The sequence below is a fragment of the Dipodomys ordii genome, unplaced genomic scaffold, assembly GCF_000151885.1.
Source record: "Dipodomys ordii isolate 6190 unplaced genomic scaffold, Dord_2.0 Scaffold56, whole genome shotgun sequence".
Classification (NCBI taxonomy): domain Eukaryota; kingdom Metazoa; phylum Chordata; class Mammalia; order Rodentia; family Heteromyidae; genus Dipodomys; species Dipodomys ordii.
In genome coordinates this window covers 1991624-2019305 of record NW_012267272.1, presented here as the reverse complement: position 1 = coordinate 2019305, position 27682 = coordinate 1991624, and the positions used below count along the sequence as shown (strand labels likewise).

General features: G+C 35.3%; 1 protein-coding gene across 3 annotated transcripts in view; it reads right to left on the bottom strand.

The window, feature by feature from the left end:
* Exoc4 (exocyst complex component 4) overlaps positions 1–27682 on the bottom strand; it is a 691471-nt gene that overhangs the window by 554097 nt on the left and 109692 nt on the right. For all 3 annotated transcript variants that reach the window (XM_013021696.1, XM_013021697.1, XM_013021698.1), the window contains exon 7: positions 22933–23107. In XM_013021696.1, coding sequence (XP_012877150.1) covers positions 22933–23107 — 175 coding nt within the window. The remainder of the gene's footprint in view (positions 1–22932; positions 23108–27682) is intronic.

Here is a 27682-nt window from a genome sequence, read left to right as displayed (position 1 = left end):
TGTCATTTACAAAGATGATCCAGTTGTAAAGAATAAATAGGAACAGGGCCAGATCAGTGAGCAGGAAAATACAGTGACCTGCAAAAAGAAAGGGTCCCCGAAACTAAACCCATGGACATGAAGAACGAAAAATAAGAGGTTGTCCCAGATGTAACAAAGTTGAAATATTAAGACTTTTGTAATTGATGTGGGTCATTTTTACATAAGACATCTAGGAGAGCAACGTTTGGAAGCTACTTAGCTTGACAATGCAGCTAGTTCAGCACTCATCTCCACAAAGCAAACAGACAAAACTAGATAAATAATGGTGGCATCAATCTAGTAGCTAATCACTACAATAAGCTAACTACATTTCTAGTAGCATTGATAATCAGAGTCAACAACTTGATGGAGCTCAGGGCCAAATGTGATGCCCCACCAATAGTTTTTCCACAAAAGTAATGGGTAAGTAATTAGGAAAAGGAGATAGTACTGATCAAACAGCTACCAAGGTAACAAATGCTAAAGAAGACAGCAGGGAGTTGTGCATGTATCTTTCACAGAAATGAGAAAAACGCTTCCCTTGTTACAAGAATATACTTTGGGTGTTGCCACTATTAAGTATTCCAAGCAGTACTGGTACCACCTGAGAGCTTAGCAAAAATGCACCCCAAGTGACTCACGCTTGTAAAAGCTTGAAAAGAACTGAACTAAACAGGGAACCTGTCCACATGGTAAGTCCCCAAGGACATCAGGAAATGTCGACATTGCCAACCTTATACCTAAGTAAAGGAGTAACTCGACAACCTCCAAATCACATCGTTTACAAAGCACTACACACAGGTACTTAATAGCAATTAGAAATGATCAAAAACTATTGCTCGGGCTTAAACCTATAATCCTAGCTGCTCCAAAGTTAGAAATCAAGAGGATCTGGGGTTTGGTTTTGCTCTTATTTTTGCTTTTTAGTGGTACTGAGGTACAAACTCAGGATCCTACATTTGCTAGGCAAGCATTCTTACCATTTGAGCTGTATCCTCAATCCATTTTTCAAACAGGGTCTTACATTTATTCCTGGACTAGCCTGAACCACATTCCTTCTATTTACACTTCCCAGAGAGCTGGAATGACAGGCACAAGCCCCAATACCCAGATTTTACTGGTTGAGATTAGGTTCTCACAAATTTTGGGATTGAGCTGCTCTTGAACTCATCCCTTCCAAAATTCTATGTCCCACAATGAGTTACCTCACCCAGCCAAGACTCTCAATATGAGGTTAACGTGGGCAAAAAGTTGAAGAGACCTCATTTCAATCAATAAGTTTGGTGCGGTGGAGTTTGTCTACACTGGAGGCATAAGTCCAAAGCTGGCCCAGGAAAAAACAAAATTGCAAAATCATATCTAAAAATAACTGAAGCAAAATAATAACAATAATGTAGAATTTTCAGTATTCAGTATACCAGCATACCTAAGCAAACTAATAAAAGTATGGTCTGTTTCTGTTTTCAATACTTTTCCCAGGAAAAATCCATTTCCACTAAACATTTTCTTAGTAGAGCATTAGGTAACTTATATACTTTCTACTCATTCCCAGTTTTATAGTTTCCCCAGAGACTTTTGCAAAGCTCCTAATTATATACTAGTCTGGAACAACTATTTCATTAGCTAATTTTCTTCCCACCCCCTTTTGTCAGGCAAAAATGTGTCACCAGGGTTTTTAGAGAAGGCACAGTTAATGTGTTTTGGATACTGAGTTGCCTTAAAAGGGGTAATTAATATTCTAGTTTCAAAATAAATAGCACATCTATTAAAATAACACATTCAGGAATGGATTAAAAGGTTGAGGAAGCTAAACTTGAAATATGAATAAAACAAAATACAGAAATCTCCACACATATGAATATCTTTAGTTACTTTTTTTAATCTTTCAGATGATTTATCTTCTAATTATTGATGAACTTAAAACAATAATTTTAAAATAGGACTAAAATCACTGAGAAGTTGAACACATTAAGAGGAGAGAGAAGACATATATCTGAATTCAGATCAATATTAATACAAAAGCCACTGCCAAGAGGCTCAACCTCTTGATATACCAAACAAATAAAGAAAACATATGGCAAAGGCAACAGGAAACAATACTGTATACAAATAGTGATGGTAACTAAGATTCCTTAGATACTCCAGAGTAGTGATTTAAAAAAAAAAAAAAGGCATATCTTCTAATTTGTTTAAAAAAAAAAGACATTTCAATAACTTTTATTGCTACCTACAACAGCTCAGTTAATAGATCAGAACTCTGACAGCAAGTACTCTGGTTAAAAACCCTCCCTATACTACCACCCCCCACCCTGGTCTCATATTTTATTTTCTCTATCCTGCTTTTATCATTTATGTTTTATTTCTTGCTTCTTTTTTTCAGTTCTATGGCTCCTACATAATCCGTTTACCCAAGCAGCCATCATACCAACACTCTATACCTACCACAACTATTTCTAAATTTATCTCTCACTATCCAATGTATTAATCCATTGTGTCATGCAAAACAGAACAACAAGACCTCTTCACAGTGAGGATGAGATAGAAAAAAGAGCCAAAATGAATCTTAGGTAGTTGTTGTAATCCTGAATAGCTAAAACTGAGGAAAAAGGTCAAAAGCAACTCCACAAGAGATCTGACTTTTGTTTCAAAAATGATAGAATATGAAAGGGAAAAGGAAGGCATGAGGGAGTGACATGAAGATCATATTGTAAAAATGGCACACAAAAATTCCCAGTGGGGAAAAAATGTACAAGACATCATTAAACACAATGTCTATGCCTAATAGAGAGACTGTACACAGGTTCACTATGTACAGAGGTTCACTATGTATTATATACATGGTAGAAGGTTCACGATAAAACTGAAGCTGACATTCATGATCTTGAAAATTCTGGTTACTATTTACCTCTCAAATTTAAAAATAATGACTATGACCTTACATGAAGCCCTTATCCCCAGAACATGCCACATACAAAACACACTCACCATCATCACCCCTTTTTAAATTTCTCATAGATCAATATGGTCTTTTATCCAAGGGCGCTAGCCCAAGCAGACAAACCAGCTAAAGCATTTCTAAAAAGACCAAACTTCTCTCCCAAGATATCCAACTGTATATTTTGTCTACTACTCAAGACAAATCTTACCTGTGAATAAAACATAGATAACAATTCTGGGAGATATAGACATAAGTTTCATAAGTGAACCAACATCTGAGCATAAAAACCACATTCTAACTACTCATCTTTGCATCTGTAGTGTGTAAGATAGAATCTTGCACCACATAGACATTCAATGACATATGATCAGAGAGATTCAGAGAGGTATAGGTGTTTAGTATATGGGTTTTTGGACAAGGAATCTACTCACTTGCCTTACTTATGTTACTATAAACAATCTGTACATCACCTTGACAATAAAAAATAAAATAAAACAGCGGAAATGACTGACTTCAAAGAAGCCAGGTATCAGAAAAATAAATAAATGCTTTAAGACTAAAAAAGAAAAGTGAAAGGGGGTGAGAAAAAAATCTAAGATCAAAATCTACACATAGGAAGTAAATTTATTTTTGAATGTCAGTTGGAAAGCACCTCGGTAGTTCTAGTACTAGCAGTGTCATTAAGAATGTTTACCTTATATAGTTTAAAATTTATTAACCATTTCACCTTTATAACAAGGTGCAGTTTGACTAAAATAAAAATAAAACTCTAAAATTATCATGGCAACATTTCATGGATAATACTGACATCATTTACAGGAATGCCAGGAGGACCAGCTAATTTACATGAGTAAAGCACTTTGGAAATGTAAATGGTATACAAGTTCTAAATGATGATTATGATGGTTGAATTACCTGTATTTTAACCTTTGTAAATATAATTAAAAAATACTAAGCACTTAAATATCACTTTACATTCTCTAATCAGTTTAGAGTTACTAATTATGCACAAGGCATTCACCAAAATATATGTAAATATTTCCATTTAGAGAATATAAAGCCAAATCACCAAGGTATTGTTTCAATGAAAGAAATGAAAGGCAATCTAGTTATTTTTGTACTTAGAAATACAGTTGAGAGCTGGTTGGTAGCTCATGTATGTAATCCTAGCTGCTGACAAGACCACGGAATCAAGGTTCAAAGCTAGCCCCTGCAGAAAAGCCTAGGAGAAAATTTTTTTATTATTATATTTTTTATTGTGAAAATACTGTACAGAAGGGTTACAATTACATGGGCAAGATAATGAGCACATTTCTTATCAAGCATTGTAGCCTCCTCCCTTGTTTCCCTTTTCCATCCCTTCCTATCCTCTCCCCCCAGCCCCCACCACCGAATCCACCTCCCCCCCTCTTCCCTTTCCCCAAAGTTGTAAAGTTCGTTTTTCAACATAATGACTTGTACATCTAGGAGAAAATTTAATAATGTAGTCTACTCTGTACTGAAAGTAAAAATTCAAGACAACTGAATAACATAAACACACAGTGAACACAAAATAAAGGAAAAGGTTTATGTACCAATGTAAAAGTTGTTAGGATCCTGGATTGAGAGGCTAGGGATATGGCTTAGTGGCAAAGCATTTACTCAGCATGTACACAGCCTTTGGTTCAATCTCCATCCCCACAAAAGAAAGAATAAAAAAGAAAATATCCTGGACTGAAAGAAACTGTTTGGCCAATAACACAAACATACTTACTCAAATTCTGCCTTATCAAGACAAGGTTGTGAATGAATATATTCCACAAAGACAATGCAATTAGCCAGTAAAGACTTTGTCTGAATTGGATATCATAAAAATTTAAAAATATTAATGATTAGCATTGCAGAAATGCAATTTACATGTATGAACCATTTATAACCTATGAGACCATAGGCTCCTATGACTACAGTCAGAAGAGTGTTACTATCTTGTTGAGGTTCGAATTTGATTCAGGAAATGTCAACCAGAGATGATTGCCAAGGTAACAAAGTTATGATAGTTAACTCTCTGACACAGGAAAAGCAGAATCCTATTACTAATGACACAAAATCAGTAACTTTCTACCATCTCTGTGTGAGTACATAAGCCAAGTAAAAGGAATTCTATAGTTTTTTTTTTTAAAAAAGGGGGGAATTGTTTAAAATTCCAGAAGGAATAACTAAACTAAGAAAAGGCTGATAAAGCCTTATTTCATGATACGACTGTGTATGTTCTGGATCCTCAGTTTATACTATAAATGGAGATACAGCAACATTTCCTGGCTAATACAGACATCATTTACAGGAAAGCCAGGAGAACCAGTCACTACACATGAATAAAGCATTCAAAAGACACTTCCTGAATAAAGGAAAGTACAGGCATAATTGGGGGGCTAGAACTCTATTCCAATTTTATACTGTTTTCCTCTTAGTACAAACTTGACTGCTTAACCTCTTGGTACTTTCCAAATGGATGGGTACTGAGTTATAAAAAGTCACAAGAACATTCCTTTAAAACTATTCCCCTTAAATTCTTTCTGTTCAACAGAAGACAATGAATTTTTGAAATGATATGCAGAATCTTGCTTATAAATTATATGAGCTAGCACATAATGTCACTAACATAGTAAGCTCCCCCAAGTCTTGGGGATGGGGTAGGGGTTGAAGGAAATAATACATTTAAATTTTGGACTAGGTCACATTCACCAGCATAAGTTTGCATATTGAAGTTCCTTAAAATAGTACTAGCATTCCTCACTAGTCTCTAGTTCTCCAGCATATCAGAATAACAAAGGAAGATTTCGTGCCAGGTGGGTTCTCAATCAGTAGGTGAGAGGGGAAGCAGTAGAATCTGCATTTATACCTAGTTCTCAAGTGATGCTGATGATACTGCAGACCACACTGTGCGAACCAGTGGTCCGTCTGAGGTCATCCCTCCTGCACCTGTCTATCTAGGAAAACCTCCATGATAAAAGAAATTAATATCTCCCACAGAGTTATAAAAAATTAACATGAAAAAATCAACATATTGGCAACAATGCTTAGTAAGAAATGTACTCATTACCTTGCTCATGTAACTGCAACCTCTCTGTACAGTATTTTCACAATACAAAACTTATTTTAAAAAATCATCATATTGTCATGTCTATGGCTTTACAATTTTTGTTGTCCCCCACTTTTTTCCTCACAATGTTAAAATAGATTTATTCTATATAAATCCCAAGTGATTTTGCTGTCAGATTAAATCCAAACAGAAATGCAGATGAAGATCATCTTTTCCTTCACAAATACTGTGTCTGTGTCTGTGTGTGTGTTATGTGTGTCTGTGTCTGTTTCATATATAGAGGGGTATTTGTTTGGATGTCTGTCTGTTTTATTTGAGAAGTAAAATCTACTGCCTCCAGAGTCATACAGGATCTAAAAGTCAATCACCTAGGTATATTTGTAACCAGTTCTGGGGTTCTTGGGTTCTAGTCAGTTTCATATGGTGAAGTACTGCTGTCCTGTATGCATCTCATGGATGAAAGGAATTATAGTCAATACAAAACTAAGAAAATAATAAAAAAAAATTCTCAAGTTCTTCTGGCTGCCTTTGAGCTTTTAGTTCAAAGAAAGTAGCATTGCCCTTGACTTTATTTACCTCATCATCGCACTGACCTCTGATAAATAAATAATTTGAAAAGATGAACAAGAGTTCTTTAAACATAAAGGATGGCATTTACATGTGAGTATTTTTTATATGTTGAGTATTTATATGTAAGTACTTTATATTAAAAATGAAAACTTCTTAATGTGAGTGCTTTACATGTACCTACTTCAGGAAGTAATTTTGCATTTATACTTTCACAAACAAAATGGCTTCTTAATCATCTTCAATTACAACTATATAGACAAAAAAGGGGGGGAAGCAGAAGTACTACTGCTTGATCAGCAACAATAACATAATATATAGATGGTGGCCATGGCAAATTTACTCTAATTACCAGAGACTAGCTGGACATCTTTAAATTGAGGCTCTTAGAAACAATATACGACAATAAACTAAAGCATTTCTAGCTATTTTAAGTTCAAATTCTTATAGCTTCTTTCTTCTACCTTTCTATCTCTGAACATAGCTACTGTTTTTAAAAGGCCCTGGTAGTTTTGGTGCTGTCTTTTTTCTTAGTGGTGCAGTCTTCTTTTAATGCTAGATTATTTATAACATTCACTTGAAGCTTGAAATTAAAATTCCTTTCTCTTACTAATTTAGTCCCTTCCCATTTGCCAAATATCTTTTTTGACTCTTGCATCTCTAATGGAGCTGAAAATTAATAGGACCTTTTTGTTTAATTATTTGACTATGCAAAAGAATCATCAACGTTGTTAGCACAATTCTGTATAGTAGGCCAGGAGTAGTAATAAAAAGCCTTACATTTATTTCTAAAGCACCCTGCCTCTCAGAGGACCACAAAATGTTTCTCAAACTATATTCAGAGGAAATACCTCCAGACCACTCACTGAAAGTTGTCCCTCCAGTGAAATGCATGCTCTGATTAACTAGTTACTTACTCCAAAGAATTATATAATAGAAACTCTGATGATACTAAAGAAAGACCTAACACTTTAAGAAGGTAATTGCACATCAACAATATCGCTGAAAGAAGCAGATTAAATTTACAACAATTACATTTCACTTATGTCAAGATTTAAAAGAAAAAAATTCTAATAAGGGTAAGAAAATCAGAACAAAAAAACCCTAAATTTTAAATGTCTTTTTCCAAACGGGAAAGTCTTGGTTAGTTTAACTCACTGACTATCAAATTTCAAATACTTTACTGTTCTTCCAAGTCTATTTTTGTCACACAGGTGATGAAAATAAGGTGTGTCAATGAGCGTTATATAGTAATAATATGTAGTAGTCCCAAATATTAATGGTTTCTCATGCCGAAATTATTTCATTCCCTTTGTAAAGAAACCTCAGCTAACCTACTAAATTAAGAAATACTTCACAAAAGGAGACTCTAACTACTAACCATTGTAAGCAAAAGCAGGATGAATTGGTCTCCTGGAAACATAGCAAGTCTTTTATGATTCTATGCTACTCAATTTTTTATTTTTTTATTTTATTTTTTTTTTTTTGTTGGTCATGGGGCCTGAACTCTGGGCCTGGGCACTGTCCCTCAGCTCTTCAGCTCAAGGCTAGTGCTCTACCACTTGAGCCACAGCACGACTTCTGGCTTTTTCTGTTTATATGGTGCTGAGGAATCAAACCCAGGGCCTCATGCATGTGAGGCAAGCACTCTACCACTGAGCCACCTTCCCAGCCCCTATCCAATATTTAAATCTACAAAGTTCAACACAATCTTAAGGAATTTAAATTTTTATCTTGTTTTTGTTTGGTTTGCTGTAACAAAAAAAAAAAGATGAATAGTTATAAGCAGTAATTTATCCTGTGACAATTCTAGAAACTAGAATGTTCAAGATCAAGACACCTACAAATTTTCTATAGTGAAGGTCCATTTCCTGGATCACACTCTAGTTGTAATATAACGTGGCAGAAGTGATTAAGGGGTACTCTGGGATCTCTTATTTAAAAACACTAGTTCTATTCTTGATTATTTAATCCCTTTAAAAAGACCCCACTTCCAAATGCCATGACATTGGGGATTAGATAGCAACATACGAATTGAAGGATGAAATAAATATTCTGTAGCAAAACTTAAATCAGACAATCAGTAAAAGGTATGGATAGCGAGTACTCACTCACTTCAAAAGTATTTATTAGGTAAATAATGCATTTAAGAACTTGTACTAAACTCTGTGGGTAGATGGGAGGCACAGAATAAACAAGTTACAGTCTCCTCTCACAAAAGGCTTAAAAATAAGTTGAATAAAGAATTACAAATTGAAAGAACTAAATACAATAACACTGTAAGAAAGGTAAAGATGTATAAGAAATGGTCCTCAAGAAAAACTTCAATCTGATTAAAATCAAAAAATGTAGAAGTAAAAAACAAAAGTACCTTGAGTTCCTGAAAGGAAATGATGAATGAATGCTTTATACAGATCAGATAGAGGATTGTAGCACATCAGAAAAAGTATTCTGGGATGAGGGCACGGACAGGAGCTTTAAGATTTATAGTACCAATAAAAGTATTGGGATAAAAAAGAATAGAGTCATATTTGGAGGACAGAGAGAAAGATTGATTCGATTAAAGCAGGGCTTTTTTGGTAGAAAATTTAAAAGTAAGCCTGGAAAAATAAACATCACAGAGTGTGGAGACATTGGAATGCCTAGTTAAGAAAACAATCTTATCCAAGAGAATGGATTATTATGGGTAACATGGAATATTTGTAATAAAACTGAATCTGAATGCAAATTTTCTGTTCAGTAACCTCTTTAATTATATAATGACACTACTACAAAGATTTGCATGCACATCACTCATTACCATGCCTAGGAAATCAGGTTTGGTTTCAGTAGATATTTTCTTGTCCAGGGACCTATAACTGTCACACTTCTAAAGGACAATGTAAGTGTCTAAGAACACTTAATCTGCTAAAAGTGAAATCATGAGGAAAATAAATGTGTCATTCACTTCAAAAGTTCTTCTGATCCCAAAGCAGGGCCAGGGAAGCTAGCTAACAACCCTGATGGGTTATAGCGTATCTTTGAAAAAGACACTGAGCACATACGTAACAGCCCATTCCAAAAACTTTAGCCACCCTCAGTAAGGATCCTGAGCACTGTATCTCAAACCATTTTACAAAATCAGAAGATGGTGCCAGGTCATGCTCAGAGCAAGAAAAGTCCACTTGACACTTATGTCAATCAACCAAGCATTTCGATTATTCTTTAGTATAGACAAACCAAAAAAAAAAATTCTTTCTAATCACAGCAAGTGAAGGTGTCATCAACATGGCCCAGAATTGGATAAAAGATAAATGTAAAGTACCTAAAGGTGTATTCAGTCTAATTCACTACTTATTCAAGTCTGTCAGGATCAAACATCCGATGAAATTCAATGCTATGTTCCAAGAAGAACGTTCTATGGTCCAATAGTTCTCACTGCAGAAATATTCCCTGACATACTATTCCCTTTTTGCATTTCTTCATTTCTTTCTGCTGTGCTCACTTGCAGTGTTGAGGAAAGTAACTAATTCCTTTATTTTATATGTGAATGCCTAAAGACTCCTTCAAAGTGGTACCCCCACTGTTCTCAAGTTTAACAATTTCAACTAAATTTTCACCAGCAGCACCCTGCCTACATGATCATTATTTTGTGTCCCTTTTCCCACCGTAGTAAGCACTGCCGATGTTGATCCTTTGAGAAAAATATTGGTTTGTTTTCTTGTGGCCAGTCCTGGGGCTTGAACTCAGGGCATGGGGCACTGTCCCAGGCCTTTTCTTGCTCAAGGCTAGCAGCTCTATCACTTGAGCCACAGCTCTACTTCTGGCTTTTTGGCAGTTTTGGGGAGATAAGCGTCTCACAGCCTTTCCTCTCTGGACTGGCTTAAAACCATGATCATCAGAGCTCAGCCTCTTGAATAGCTAAGATTATAGGAGCGAGCCACTGGCACGTTTGCTTAGTTTTGCTTTACAGCTGCTTTTGGATGATCTATAAATTGTACAGTTGGGTATAACTTCTTCTAAGAGCACTGTATTAGGCCAGTATCAACTACAAGGATCAGAACTTGCATCTTAGTAACCAGTGATGATATTTCATCACCATCTTTCCCATGTCAGCAAGGGTTAACATCTCTTTGCTGCCATGTTCATTCCTAAACATGTCATTTCCCTAGAAGCAGCAAACTTGGCTTCATGTGAAGTCCTTACTCACTGCAGATGCTCTGTTGGGGACTCCCACCCAGTTGTCTGTCTTCCCGGAGCACGCACGGCCAGCCCTCAAGGAAGCCTCCCAAATGCTGCCTCCTGAGGACTAGATAGAAAGGGATGCTCAGCCCAGCTTGGTGTGAGATGCTGTTTTGTGCAGAAGAGCCAAAAATAGTGCTGGCCTTTTTCATTGCCATATCACGCTGCTAACACATATCTAAGTGCTGTCGTTTATCACCCCCGTGAGGCTGGCTACTTCGTGCTGAGATTTCGTCATTTGCTGTCACTTGGCGGCAGCTCTCGTCTTCCTATGAAATCGTCTCCAAAGCAGTAGATTTTGTTGTTGTTCACTTTGTGTTTCTAAAAACCCTTCAAAACTTTTAGGTAGATAACCAAAAACAGGTGTATGCTACCCTTACTTATATGAACAATGCTTTAATATCAGTAAACACTTCTGGAAAGCTTAGAATAACTTTAAAATAAAGAAAAAAAACTAGCACCTTAGAGTGTTACAAGATTTACAATACAATCTTATTGGAAAAAAAACTGGAAAAGATTTTAATACAATTTGACTCTAAAAAGGAGGCGTCGACTTTCTTTGATACTTCATTAACTCATTGGTATAGATTTGATAACAAAATTTTATTTTCTCAACCTGGTATAACTAAGCAAAAGTATACACAAAACAGAGATGAGTATGATGTTATTAAACAATTCAACAGATATTCTGAAATAACATTTTCTTAAAATATGTGTCAGGCTTGTGGATACAGGTTTACAAGGGCAAAAACTAGTGTATCAAACACCTCAGTCACAACATTTTTATTGTAAGACTGGTCTCATACTTTCTGTCTTGCTTGCTTCTTCACTTTTTTCCAGGCTCACTAGCATTAATTCCTTCCCTAAGCTGTAACTCTGCATCTCCAAAACAATCTTCTGAAACACACCTCTCATTTAAGCAGAATTTTGGTCCTGTTCAAAAATTTGCATGCCAAATCGCCTGTACATTCTATAAACCATGCAAAAGAAAAGGGAAAATATGGCCATCATCAAAAGAAATTCTAGCCTCTGGCAACTGTCTCTGCTGTTAACAGCTATAGAAGACTGAACTGATGAACTATTTCAAGAATGCACATCTCACTTCACCAGCATATTTTTTGAAGAATCCATTTAAAAATTCTATGTATTATCCCCTAAATTTCTATCTCCTTCCTGAACAACTCTCTTAGCCTCTCATGACAATGCCTCAATTTAACATCAACAAAGCACTATCTTCAAATCTTAATTCTCAGTCATTCAGGTTCAAAATTTCACCCTGACTTAGGGCTCTTTATTTTTTAGAGTCAATGTTACAAAGTTGTGAAAGTTCATTCTACTTTCAAAATCTCCCTAATCTCTCTATCCTCTTTCTTTCACTGTTCTGTCTCCCTTCCTATATCGATTGAACCACAAATTTATTTTGCACACTGTTGGCAGATAAATCATCCTAAAAACACTGCGTTCACCATATTACTCCACTATCAAAAGAAAGGATAAGATCTACCCTCTCCTATGAAGTACAATCATGGCCCCCTCAAATCAATTTAAATCTGATCAAGTCTCTAGATTCACATCACAAGACAAAAATAAATAGCAAACAACACCAATCAATGAAAGCCATTCTACAATTAATTCTGCAGAATAAATAATCTCCTTTCATCAATACATCAATTTCAAAGGACAAAAATAAAATGAGAGATGTACAGGAAACTTATAGTTTAAAAGGGTTCTAAAATTTTATTAAATTATAACACTTACATCCTAGTTGGATCCCAACTCAACTTGTAAAAATCATAATCATCATGTTTGATAAAATGCAAACATTTACAATGACTAGCCACTTAATTTTAAGGATATTCTGTTTCTAGGTATTGACATGCTCTTCTAAGGAAAGTTCCTACCTTTTAGAGATACATACTGAAATAGAGGAAAAAACTGTGATCTATAAGACTGTTTTGAAATACAAAGGGAGGGATAGAGATAAATGTTAGCTATCAACTGACAACTGGTAGGATGAATACATTTGGATCCATTGTACTATATGTCTGATCATTTTTTCCATAATGAAGGTTGGGGAGGGGGGTACAGACCAACTATAATGGTGACTTACTTTCTGAAGGACCAAGTTAATTCTCTTTTTCAAAGACCTCCCAATCTAGCAGGGCACTGGTGGCTCACACCTAGAATCCTAGCTACTCAGGAGGCTAAGACCTGAGGATCGCAGTTTGAAGCCAACCTGGGCAGGAAAGTCTTCACAGATTCCTATCTCCAATTAACCACCAGAAAACCAGAAGTGGCACTGTGGCTCAAAGTGGGAGAATACCAGCCTTGAGCAAAAAGAGTTCAGGGACAGCACCCAAGGCCCTTAGTACAATCCCCATGACCAACAACAACAAAAACAAAAACAAATAAAAATCTCCCTACCTATTTCAGTTGGTAGAAATAAAGCAATCTTGTGAAAGACTTGTCTTTTCCTTATTGAATAGTCTTTCTTATGATCAAACTGTGTGTCTGAATCTGTTTAAGTCATTTGAATATTACCTAACCAATTTCCAGAGTCCAACATTACACAAGGTATTGTTACTGAGTCATTGTCACAAGTTAGAAATCCATATTTTTCCTTTCCAACTTCTCATAAATTCCTCAATATTATGGAGAGTAAAGTTAAGCTACAATGGCTTTGCTACTCTTCCCTAGGACTGGACTTTCCCTGCCACTGAATCTCAGCAGCTCTTCTGACTTAAAGAATGAGGCAGATGTGATCATGTATATCACCCAAATCCACAACTCAGCTATCATGTTAGTCCAACTACCCTGACACCAATACACTGAAATCATATGGAGGAAGAGACAGTATGGAGGACACAGAGGTTCCTGACACATAGTAAAGCTGCTCCTCTAGCCCACTCCATGCTACAATACATGGCTATACTAGATAAAGTAGAAGCATTGTGCAGTGGGGCCTTCACAAATTCCTCACTCAACAAAACTTGGAGAAATAAAAAGGTGATTCCTTTGATAAAGTTTCTGAGTAAGTCTGCAGGACAGATAATGAAGCCCAAAGAACTATCTTTCTTGTCAAGAACTAAGGTGTATGCATTTCCTCCATAATCAGAATAGGTTTTAAAAGAGCAAACTTTAAAAAAAGGATGATGAATTCAGAAAAGTATCATTGTGTTTCTCTAAACTCTTATCTGATAAAACATGAGCAATGCTAGTGAAGGTCATGGCTGCTGCTTTAATTTCATTCAACTCATAGAACTACTTTATATTACAGTATTTTACCTATGACTATCGATGACTACCACTTACTGTAGCCTCTTGGTTCTTAGAAACTCTTTTGCTTAGGCTTGGGTGCCAAAGCTTGATAAGCAAATCTTGAAGGGACACTTGCTTCTAATTGTCCATCCTCTAAAATCCAAGATAAAGCTAAATAGAGATAAGCAATGGAGGTGATGAGTTGGAAAGAAAATTACACAGAATATAATCAAGAACAAACAGGGCCATGTCAGGCATCTAGAAATTTAAGAAACAAAGGCTTGCCACAGGATCTATGTATTCTAGCTAACCCCTGCCAACCTACTATTTTCTAAAGTTTGGCTCAGTGTATTAAGCCATCCACATTGATGTCAAGCTTCACTGAGCATTAGATAGCCGAGCACTCTTACTTGGGCATCTGCCACATTTGCACTAGCCGCCAGAACCATCTCCTTGGCTGCCCATCAGATCCTGCTTGAAGAATTAGTGGTAAACATGAAACAACACAAGGAGAGTCCTGGGGCTACAGAAACTAACTCTGAATTAGAGAAAGGTTTTTATTTCAGCTTCAAATGTTAACTGAATTGTGCTCATGAACTCGAACGTACTTTGCCACATGCTACCTAGCCATTGAGAAGACAGAACAAAATTTCCAGGAGGAAAAAAGTAAGAAAGTAAAAAGTTCCTTTCTGTAGACTCTATGGCCTAGCTGACAGTATGGCTTTGCTAAGCCAACCAAAACAGAGGTCATGAGAAAGTTGTAAAGATTGAGAAATGAAAAATAAATGTTAATAAAGGAATATCCTAAAAAGAAAAAAAACCCACCTCTCACAAGTTATATAGCCTAGAACACTAAAAAAACAAAAAAAAAAGCTAGTTTTTAAGGCAGGGAATTCTCAAGCTAACTAAAATACTGAATGCAACAAAACCTAAGAATAACCTACTTGCCAACCTGGATTCAAAATGGAAACTGTATGTCTCCTTGCAAATCCTCTCTAGGTCAGGATCAGTAGCAATCATTTTGTGGATCTTCTTACCTAACAGCAAGCAGCAAGTTCTCCCTCCCTGCATGAGGTTAATTTTATCACTATTTAAACATGTGGCAGTTAACAAAAGTAAAATGATTGTACATTCTGTCTCTGTCACTCCCTTAAAAAAAAAAGGAACAAAGGCAAGTAAAAATTATGAAAAGGTTTGCTCTGGAAGTATCTGTTAGTGGTAAGTAGAATATTTAGAGCCCATTGTGTGCATCTGCAGACACTGCTTAGTATACCAAGGCATGGTTAAGCAAGTCACCCCGCAATGCCTAAGTGGACAGGTTTCTCAGAACCACTAAGGCTGAAGCATTTGGGTTTGGTTAAAGTAATCCCCTTATTTTCACTGTCATGCAGTGTTCAACTCGAAATGAATATTTTGTGTTCCTATGTACCTCCATCTTATCCACTTGAAAATGTGCAGCCATCAGTATGACAGGCATGTCACCATGTAGGTGACATTTTGGAAGGTGCTGCTGCTGCTCAGAAGGGCAAAAACATGTATTTCTATTATCACAGTTTCAAAAGAGTGTAAAACTGAGAAAGGAGTGCAACGGTGTGTGGTCACAGGGCTGACACCAAGAGAAAGCTGTGACACCTTGTTACTCTGACAACTATAGCCTTGTCTCCTCACTGTCTGCCTCCAGACACAAACATGCTGAGACAAATGAGGCTTCCAACTACGCATGGGTCCTGCCTGCCAGGGAGAGTCCAAGCTGGACAAAAAGTGTTGAAGTCTTTAAAAGATCAAGAATTACTTCTTCTCCAAGATTTAGCATACAAAACTACATTTCAAGTTTTTAGTAAAAACAAAAACAAAACCAGTATCTTCCATTCAAATAAACACTGAAATTAGATTCCTAAACACTAACAACTCTATTCACCATATTATCTCATCATTTCCTCTCACACTGCTACATACTTAACTACAGGTGTCTGTTATTCTCATTTATTTCATTTTCCAGAAGTAATTTTTAACCTAAACAGCATTCCTCTGACAAGTATATGAAACTAAATTGGCCCTATGTAAACCACTCTACATGGAAACTTAAACCCAAAGTCTCTGTCCTAAATCCTCCATTCAGGAAAACATTAATTACTTCCTCCTGTGTTACCACTTGTGCACTCTCTGAATGTAACACAAAAGTCTATACTATTTCAGGCTCTCCCTCACTTCGCTGGAGTGACCTCACTGAACAGCTTTTGTTCAGCTTTATTCCTCAGTTAGTAACAGATAGTTGATCCCAATAATTTAACAATAAATCATGTGTGCACTGGTTGATAGGCCAACTGTATCATTTCACCAATTTTCTAGAAGATTCAAAAAGTTTATAAATCCACTTCTCTCTTCTTTTTGTTTTCACCACCAAAGCATGTGTTACTTACATTACTATTAGACAATACTGCAAGTAATATACTATAGACTCTTCATTAGCCTCTTTGGTAGTTGTCTTCTCCATTCAGTTCCTTTTACTACTATCACATTAATCTCCTTTCATCTCATTACACCCCAATTAAAATCCCCAAAGGTACAACATTACCTGAATGGCTTGTTAAAACAGACAATGAGAGCCTGCCCCTAGGGGTTCTACACCAGTGTTTCTGGTTCAATAATTCAAGGGTGAGATGAAATTATGCATTTTAGTATGTTCATGAGTAATACCAGTACTGCCAGTTCAAGAAACATTTGGAAAACCACTGGTCCCAAATATATCTGAATCATCTCGGAAACTACACAACACAGAATCTAGTAATTATCCACCATACACCTTTATTCAAAAGGGGGTTAAAGAATCAATCCGGGGATAAATTTGACATGTTAGCAGGTTCAAAAACTACTAATGTGAAATCCCAAACCACTCAAATGGCACTAAAGGCCTTCCAGAAACTACAGTTTGAATCTACTTACTGAACCTTTTCTTCTAGTCCACAAAATAAGCCTTCAGTTGCAGCTAAATCCTCCTTTTTCTTATTTCTAAAGACCTGGTCCATTCACTTCTTTTGTACTATCTACTAATATTATCTCGTTAGTTTTTCTACTGCAGAGTAGTATCATTCCCCAATTTCTCTCCCTCCATAATTTCTGTACTGATCCAGTTCATCAGTCAAAAAAATTCTTTCTTAATCCCTCTAACATGTGTCATAATGATGTATGATACTATATATTACATCAATGACTGTTTTTTACATTTAATGGTATTAGTCGACATGTATATATCATTACAAATTCAGCTTATGAATAAATGCATAGTCTAATATTCTCAGTATTATGTAACTTGAAAGAACTTTGAGAAAATTTAAAAAAGACAGAAATCTAAAAATAGTTTAAAAGTTGTAAAATCATTTTTTGTATAGTAGTAAGTTAAAACATTTAGATTAAGCTGGAAGTAGAACTGTGGCTCAAGTGGTAGAATACTAGTCTTGATCAAAAAAGCTCAGGAACAGTGACCAGGCCTTAAGTTCAAGCCCCAGGACTGGCAAGAAAAAAATAACATACATTTAGATAAATTTCTCAATAGAAAATGCTTTCCTCTCAGACTGAATGTTTTCTTTTAAGATAAAGAACAAGTAAAGATTAGTTTCTATAATGCAATATTAATGTAATTCTAGTGCAATATTTTCTTTTTATTCAGGGATTTTAGTATCAAATCTATAGATTAATAAGATAAGTAAAATAGCTGAGAAATAACAATAGATCAATTCTAATTATGATACATTCTACCAAAATGTTTTTTTTTTAATTTTCTAGTAGCCATTTTTTTATTGTGAAAATACTGTACAGAGGAGTTACAATTACATGGGCAAGATAGTGAGTACATTTCTTATCAAGCATTGTAACCTCCTCCTTTGTTTACTCTTCCCATCCCTTCCCAGCCTCCCCCTAACCCCCCCTACCCAAGAAAAACAAGAGAGGGCAGAAAAGTATAGGGCTAAGATGGGAAATCTATGAAAGAAGATAAAGAAAGGGAAAAAGACCAAGAATGCTTTCACATTAATCTCAAACCAACTATAAATATATAAAATGTTCTTTTTACATTAAACTTTTTATTAGAATAGTTTGTGTTTTTATATGCTTTATACTTGTCAAATAGCTTATGGAATTGTTACAGGTATTCATTAATGTGAAAGAGCAAGAATTTTACCAAGGAGTGGCGCTATAGCTCAAGTGGTAGAGCGCTCACCTTGAGCTGAAGAGCTGAGGGACAGCGCCCAGACCCAGAGTTCAAGCCCCACGACCGACAAAAAAAAAAAAAAAAAAAAGAATTTTACCAAGGGATTATAAGTTACTAACAGATAAACATAAAACTGATACCTCTTTAATGGTTCTTCAAGACACAAAAATAGATCTTGTCTACTGTCTCTTAAACTGTAAAAAAAAAATTTAAGGATCTGCATTACAGAAAAACAAAGAATGAACACCAAGATCCATGATAAAAATAGGACATCTCGACAATAGATATGTGGATTCAAAAAATGTGGTACCTATATACAATGGAATTTTACACAGCCATCAGGAAGAATAAAATAATGCCATTTGTAGAGAAATGGACAGAACTAGAACAAATCATGTTAAGTTAGGTAAGCCAAGATCAGAGAGACAAACAGCACATGTTCTTCTGATATGAAAAAGTTAGATCTAAAGCACACTGGGATATGACGAATGACACAAGATTCTAGATACTCACATAAATAATCTTAGGAGAGAATTACAGAGGTGCAATACCCAAGCAACTCTTCATATATATAAAATAATATACATACTGAAACGAACCCCAAAGATATGAAAACAAAGGACTCTTCTTAATTTGTGTTTTTTGCTCATGATTCTTTATTCTTTACTTTATATACAGTATATTCGCATGCTTATCTGTAGGAGGGTGGGAAGAGGGCACAGAATCTAATTTTTAAAAAGGTTGAAAAAGTGCAGCAGTGGAGCACACTGGACATTAATGAAAGTGAACTATACAACTCATGGGTGGAGATAGGAGGGCAGGAATGGGAAAGAAGGAGGGGATAGATGACACTTCACAAAAGGAAATGTATTTATTACCTAATGTTGGTAAATGTAACCCCTCTGTATATCATCTGCATGATAACAATAAAGTAAATTAATTAAAAAATAAGACTTCTCTAGACAAAGTAACATGTAGTAGCCCAGGGCTAGGTTAAAAGGAGTGGGAAATAGAGAATAGATACAAGGTGATGTTTGTGGGGTGATAAAAATGTCTTAAAATTATATTGAGGTTGTAGTGGTACAACTCCATAATATACTGAACTCCACTTTAGAAAAGTGGAGTTCTTGAACCATTAAGCTAGTATCATTAAAGGTAGCAAAATAAATAACCCATTCCATACTACAGAGACAAAGCACAAAAATCACTCCTTCTAATCTATATATTGAAAAGGTGTATCTCTTCTTGGTAATAGTATTACAAATAGGGTCGTTATTCATTTCAATGTTGTTTTAAATTTAGAGTACTAGTCCAAGCCAAAGAATATAAACTTATTCAGAAAGTATTTTATAACTTTGCCAGAGAAGATACATAGTACACCCAACACTTCTTCCTAGGCTTTAAGCACTCAAGTTTTAAGTGTTATAATATGATACATATAATTTCATTTAATAATAGTATACCTACTATGTTTAGGTAATAACAAACTAGCATCTCATGATAAATTTTCCATTTATATCCTTTTAGCCATTCGATATTTTTACATTCTAAGTATGTTTTTCAACAAAAAATAAGTAACATGTTAAGAGAGTAAGAGAGCTTATTTATCAGCAAGAAAAGAAAAAGTAGAAATGTTCACATATAAAGGAAACTAAATACAATACATAATTTTGGATTGGCTTCTCAACTGAAGAAACAAAAACTCTGGTATTAGCAACATTATGAGATCCTAGGACAAAACTAGAGTATATCCAGTAGGTCAGATGAATGGATGCCATTTGTTCATACACAGAAAAAGTGGTCAAATGTTAAGAATAGCTAAATCTGAGTAAAGAAGGACATGTGTACTTCTGCTTTTCTACAAACTGCTTAAAATTAACAAATAAATAGATAATAAGAAAAAAGTATTTTACCTTTGCCCACATATTTACTTTTCTAGCTCTTATTCATCTTTTACATGAAAAAAAACTGTTCATTTAATAAAGTGTAGCTTCAGTTTTAGTTGACTTAGAAATGACACTATTTGTAGCACTGGTGTTTGTGTGTCTTTGTCTAATTTGTTACAAAACCTTACAGACAGGTGCAAACAGTAAATCCTCTTTTGCAGCCCAGAACTCACTGTTGAGTATGAGATTTTGGAACATGTAAGAAGGAATATGATTCCCACAATAGTTGGCAATGTAGGGGTTTGTTAACTTACACAGGTTGGCTCGGAGAATAAAGCTGATGTAAAAACTTATTTTTTTAAGCCTCTATTTTATCTTCATTCCAAAGGATATTTTCAGTTGATAACAAAATTCCAGATTGACAATTTTGGGGTCTGACTGAATATGTAAGATGAAACATTGGTTTTTGGGTTACAGTTTCTGATAAGAAGTCAATGATAATTTCTATCACTGTTTTTCTATGAGTAATGTGCCCTTTATTCCTGACTCTTGGTAAGATTTTTTTTTCCTCTTACGTTTTCAGCAAATTGATAATGCTGTTTCTAAGTGTTGATTTTCTTTGTGTTAAATCTTGCTTGGGATCTGGTAAGCTTCTCAGATCGGGGGGTCTTTTCAATAAATTTGTCAATTCTTTGGCAATTTATTTCTTCTAGGCTTTTTCTGCTAGTATCCTAATTCAGATACTAAATTTTTATTGAACTTCTTTACTGTGCCTGTGTGTCATATTTTCTTGCTTTTTCATGAACATAGGAATTGTATTCTAGACACTGGATGCTTCATTATTCAGAATTTGAGTTATGTTGTTCTTACTTTAAAGTTTTCCTCTCTCAGACAGTTTATTTGTAAGTGGATGGAGCTAATTCCAAAGGGATTTGGTTTGAGGTTTTGCTGTGTGCAATCTACACTAACCTTTCCATTATACCTAGAAACAGCTGTATTCCTAAAGCATGACCTTTCTGAAGTCATAGATGACAGCATACAATATTCAATATGCTCTCTACCAAAACTAGCTGGTCTGAATTCAAACATTTCCAAGTATTCAATGTCCATTCGGTTCACAATCCCACGGTAACTGCATTATGGAGTGCAGAGCTTCATATATAACCAAAGGTTTATTGGCACTCCACTTTATATTTTCTGGGACTCTTTTATTCAATTGCCTCCTCTCAGAATCCTAGTCCATAAATCGCAACTGTTCTGCATCCCTAACCTCAGATCTGTGCTTCACGTGCTCGGAGTCTGCTGATGTTTGACCACTTCCCTGCACCACAGTTTGGCAAGTGCTCCAAAGAGAAGCAGGGACAAAAGTGGAGCTCATTTTATGTGTTCTCTCTTCTGCTGACTACAATATCTGTGTCCACTCAGGATTATAGGTACTAATAGCAAAAGATAATTTCATCGTGGCTAGAACCAGAAGCCCCTAATTCTGTTTCTCAAATGGACTTAAAATATATTATCTTACACTTAAACAGGTAACATAAAAGACAAACATTATTTCCATGTGGTGGATTAACAAATCAGGATATATAATGTGTTAAATAACCTACCTTCAACCCATAAAAGTTATTTATAGAAATATTTATCAAACACCTATTACAGGCACATAGTAATTGACATATTGGTTAAAGGAACTTGGAAAATGAAGTTTCAACCCACATTATTTCTACCAAACCATCAATAAAGCAAATGCATTGTACCAAAAAAAGTCTAATGAATTCATACTAAGACTCTATCATTCAATCCACCAGGAACAAGCCTATATTCTTAAAAATCACTGCAATTTACATTTATGATTTATTTTTTACCATAAAAAAACTCCTATTTGCTATCTAAGTAATTTCATTCCTACAATTAGTTTTCTACAGTTTTCCCTCCCTATACTTATATTAGTAGCTACTACCTAATCAAGTCACTTCTATTTAGCTATGTCAAATTTTGAGTTTCAGCTAACTTAATTGTATTTCTAATTTTCATATGGCCAAATCAAGTATGTTTTGCTGGCATATGAAGAAAAAAATATAATACAATTCTAAATGCCATTTCAGTAGTATCATTCCAAAGAGTAGTATTGTTTCTTCTATCTTCAATAAATAAAACTGGTACATTTTCATCTTGCATATTTATTTTTACCCCTCATACTAACTTCTTGACCTACAGAAGTTTGGGTGTAAGAAAACAGCCATTAAATGAAGTTCATTTTATAGAATAGTGCTTAAGAACATGTTAATATTTATTATCTTTTTAAATTATTTAATAGTTAAGTTTTAAAATCTATTTACTCTACATCCCTTGCAAGTTTCAAACTTACTACATAGCCCAGCCTGTTCTCAATCAATAATATCCTCCTTTTGCCTCTCAAGTCATTTACTATCTTAATATTTGACTGATTCCAGTGAAATAAAGTACATTTGAACACAAAGCCAGATACTGTACAACCTTGACTGTTACATTTTGAGAATCTGTTCTTATTTTTAAAGCCTAAGCCAGAAAAAAAAAAAAAAGTTTGTTGAAAGACTTTCTGAAGATGGCAAAAGTGAATGGCCCCAGCAGTATTCTTTAATTCATAGAAACATTACTTTCTCACCTATTTATGACTCTTAAATTAATATTTTAAGTAGTTGATTATTTTGTTATTCTCAAAAGTTAGTAATAGTTGTGCTGAATCAAGACTCTGGCCTTTGTAAAAGGTCCTTACCTGCAGCACATCTTGGATCTTCACCCACACATCTGCCATATCATACAATTTGATTTCTTCCTGCTGGGTCACTGGAATCCCAACAGAGTCCTGCAGATACCCCAGAACCACAGAGTGGGCAGTGGCCACAGCATTAAACTTGTCAAACAGCAGTTCCAGAAGCTCTAGAAGTAACCTGTGGCAAAACAAACCAACAAATAAAGAACATTTATACAAACACACACATACACACAAATACATATGCACACACACACATTCACACACAGACAGAAATGGTTTACATTAGAATACAAGAAAAACATCAAACTCAGATAATACAGTACTCTAAAAACATAAACAGTACAAATATCACACATTATAAACAGATTTGATTTCAAACAGTTGCATGATCTAAGTAATTTCATATGTTAGTATCTAGACCCAGATACTCTCCTATAAGTTAACATAATTAGATGGGGATTGGTGGTTCTTGTCTGCAAACCTAGGTACTCAGGAGGCTGAGATTTGGAGGACTAAAGTTCAAAGCCAGCCTAGTTAGAAAAGTCAACAAGACTCTATTTCCAAAACAACCAGCAAAAGTAGCCAAGATGGAGATGTAGCTCAAGAAGAGTATCAGCTGAGCAAGTAAGCAGTGTTAGCCAGCAAAAGGCCCTGAGGTCAAACCCTGACACATTGGAGAAAGTAAGTAAAATAAACATAATCAAAGATTTTATAGCCAGGTATGTGTGGCTCACACCTGTAATCCTAGGTACTCAGGATGCTAGGATCTAAGAATCATAGTACAAAGCCAGCCCAGGCAGGAAAGTCTGTGAGACTCTAATCTCCAGTTAGCCACCAAAAAACCAGATGTGGAGTTGTGGCTCAAAGTTCTAGAGCTCTAGCTGTGACCCAAAGAGCACAGGACAGCTTCCAGACCCTGAGTTCAAGCCTCACAACCAAAAAAAAAGTTTTATACACTATAGGTGTTGAAAGTAATACAGTAGACAGTAAAAACTTGTTCAAAGTATACGATGCACATATGTGTAATGACTACAATGCCCCTTTGTATGATTAATGTATACTTTTGAAGAAAGTAAAAGTAAAGCCCCTAAGCCATCAGTAGCAGCTCAGTAAACACTTTTTTCCTTTTAAAAATATTTTAGTGGTTATTCAGATAGGCAGCTTCTCCAAGGACTTCAAGCAATTTTTTTCAGACTATGTTTTAGATGTTACACAGAATATGTTACACCCTAGTAATAAATTAGGCACTGTGGTAAGGACACTAATCCTTTTAGTCATGGAAAGTGAGCTTACTACCATTCGAAGATATGGCTTAAGGTGCCGGAAAAAAAAAAATACACATCTGTCAAGCAATCTGACTTTCACTACAGGGAGCAGCTCAGACATCCGCATTATCTCATTTATCATAGTGAGATATGCTGGACACATATTATTACATCGATTTTATAAACTCAAGGACACAAAATGAGGTTGCAAGGCAGACGGGCCTAGAGCAAAAGTTGATTTCCATGTCATTGCTTTTACTTACCTACTTCTCACTACCATTCTTGAATGCAGATATATATTTACAGATAGCTTTATATCATATATACAAAGCAATTCTTCAACTACTGATGCTTACATCTTTCCTGATCACCCCAGCCTAGGATCATCATTTCTTCCTCTAAATTTGTATAATATTTTATCCCACTTTTAAGGAAATTATTATATTTGGTTTATATTACTTGGCTTAGTTAATGTGGATCATGTTTATTCATATACAGAAATTTTGCCTCCCTTCTCTATTATTAGTCTTTCAGGACAAGCCCTGCATTAAACATTTCTATATTCAAGAGCACTTTGAACAAGGGTTAGCAAATATTTGCTGAATGAATTTAATATGCATATTATGAACAACAAGCACAGAAAATCTTGGAATTTCAGATTTATTGGGTGGTTCTCAATGTATAGCTCCTGAATAAACTAATTTTAAAAAAAACCTGAAAGTAGGAAAGAAGAAGCAAAAGAGCTTGATAGCAGTATCAGGTAACCAGATCTTATTACCATAAATAAGGGGTTATATCACCTAATCAAAACATATAGCATATTATCTATTCCTATAGTTCCTTTACTGCCCAATTATTATAATTAATATGCCAATGTGACAACCCATAAGTGCCTTATATGACAAAATCTTAATATCTACCTGGCACTGTAATTTGAACAAATAGAATGAATCAAAAGTATGCAGTATTTCTAGTCTACAATCCATAATCTAAAATTACAAATGGTAAATGGGAGCCGTTCTGCCTTTCAAGTAGTATTTTCTTCAACCTGCTAAATGTCAGTTCATCTTTATATTCATATATGCCTAGAATTTTTTTATCTTTTTCATCTGTGTTATTGAAGAAATACTCAAACTATAACATATAGGAAGTACAAAATACAGAAAGATGTATCTGAGTGTAACAGGTGAAATAATTAATTCAGTCTTGGGAAACAATGGGTATAAATATGGCATTATATACAGTAAATACCCAGTTACCTTAAGATACCACTCAAGATCGATGGTGACCAGATATAAGTCTTCAGAATATCTATATTTTTCAGTGGTGGATAAAAAGGTAAGAAAAAAATAAATAAAATACATTTACTTTACACAAAGGTAAAATCATTTGTATTTCGCATACCCTCTTGGAGGGAAACTTCTGTTCTTTTCTATCACGGTGGCAATGATGTGGTCAAAGGCCCTTACTTGACAAACCCACATTTAATATGCATATGTTATGCTCAACTGATCCACAACATTCAGATACTAGTTCCCCAGTGGCTTGAAGGTCCAGGCACATGGCTGAAAACTAGAGACAGTTTAAAAAAAAAAAAAAAAGCACTGGAAGCATTGTGGCTGCATAACGAACAGTTTGATGCCTCTTCTGGTGTATCCAGGATTACTGAGCTCCACAAAGCAAATCTAGTCTTTTAGTTAAGGACATAAGCAGCTCAGCACTGCTTTGTTAAGAAAAGAGACCCAAGTGTCATATCTCTGGCTCATAGAGTAGTTAAATGTTTAGTTTTTTTGAGAAATCTCCAAACTGCCTTCCACAGTGGTTATAGCAGTTTATATTTCCGCCAACAGCATATTAAGGTTGAGATCATTACATTGTTAAGAAAAAGTATGGATACATATTGTAGGACTCCTATGAAATGTCAGGATGGAGAAGTACACAGAGACAGGTAACACATTTGTGGTTGCTTGCAGTGGGTGGTAGCTGGCTGATAAAGTACAAAGGGTTTATTTTGAGTGGACAAAAATGTTCTGGAGATAGGTACTGGTAATGGTTACAAAACCCTGTAGATATACTAAAAAAAACACTGAATTGTATATTTTCAATAGGTAATTGTATGATATGTCAATTTCATATTAATATAGCTGTTTGAGAAAAAAAATCATAGCTATGGCTGCCAGTGAGATCAGTGAGGAACCGACACATCTCCTGTGGTGAGCAAGAATAAACAGAAAAGTAAAGGTAGAAGCCTAGGATCTCAAAAAAGGAAGCATCCTGGAAGCACAATCCTTTGAATTCTTACTAGTTGGAAGATATTAGCATTTCTCTTTTGGTTTATTTGTTTATTTTGTTTGGATTAATTAATTAATTTGGTTGGTTGGTTGGTTTATTTTGTTTCTTCTTCTTACAAGAATAGCATGTAAGAAGCAAAGATTACATTCGTTCTCAGAGCTGATACTTCTTAAGCTTTTAATTATTTAAAAGTAAGTTTAAAAAAATTCAAGTCTATGCATCAAGGGTCTCCATCTATAAAGCCAAAGAAATAGCATCTCTTCGAAGAGCCTGGTAGAGCTGCCAGGGGAACCAAACCTGAAAATGAACCGAATGAGCTGAAGTAATCACGATATTAAAGAAAGCAGAGGGCTATGGATTCCTCTGTGTGGTTTTCTGGCTTGAGAAACAGTGATAATGATGGCTGTCCTTCTTGGGTATGGGGGACAAATAGAAAGAGAAATAACATATACATAAGTTAGAGACAGAAAGTTAGAAGTTTGAGGTTCAGATCTTGATGAAATTTAAGTTGTTTTGCCTTTAGGTACTTAGATATGCAAGTCAGGAATTCAGGAGAAAGATAGAGGAAATTTTAAAAATATAAATACTTGAGAGGAGGTGATCGCTGAGAGATATAATGCAGTGTCAGAAAAACAAGGGCTAGAACCAACACTTCTGGAAACTGCATCTTGAAAGGAAGCTGCTAGAGAGAAAGGAAGCCACAAAATAATTTAGAAGACAAAACAGAAGAGATTTATCAGCAGAGTCAGGGGCTGTACAGAGGTCAAATGTGGGAAAGAGAAATTTACAACTCACAGGTGTCCAGGGACCTGAGCAAGAAGAGGTTTAGTGGAACATTGGAAGGTGAATTGAGAGGTGGGATGAGCAAGGAATACCTAATAAGGAAAAACAAGCCAAAGTCAATCACAGGCTTTTCAAAGGCACCTGGGTCCTCACCATGTGCACTCCTGAAAACAAGGAAAGAAAAAGTAAAATGTTTCTGTAATGCATCAAAGAATAAAAGAGATTAGGAGTCACCCACATAAACAGGACATAAATCTGTATCAGTCTGGCCCAATTAAAGCTACTAGAAATAACCTGAAATATGTCATCAATATTCATATGCACTCTCCTGCTGCCCACACAAGATTAGAAAAAACAAGTGTTTGCTTTCAGCTTTAGACACTCAGAATGAAATGACTATACAGAGTCTC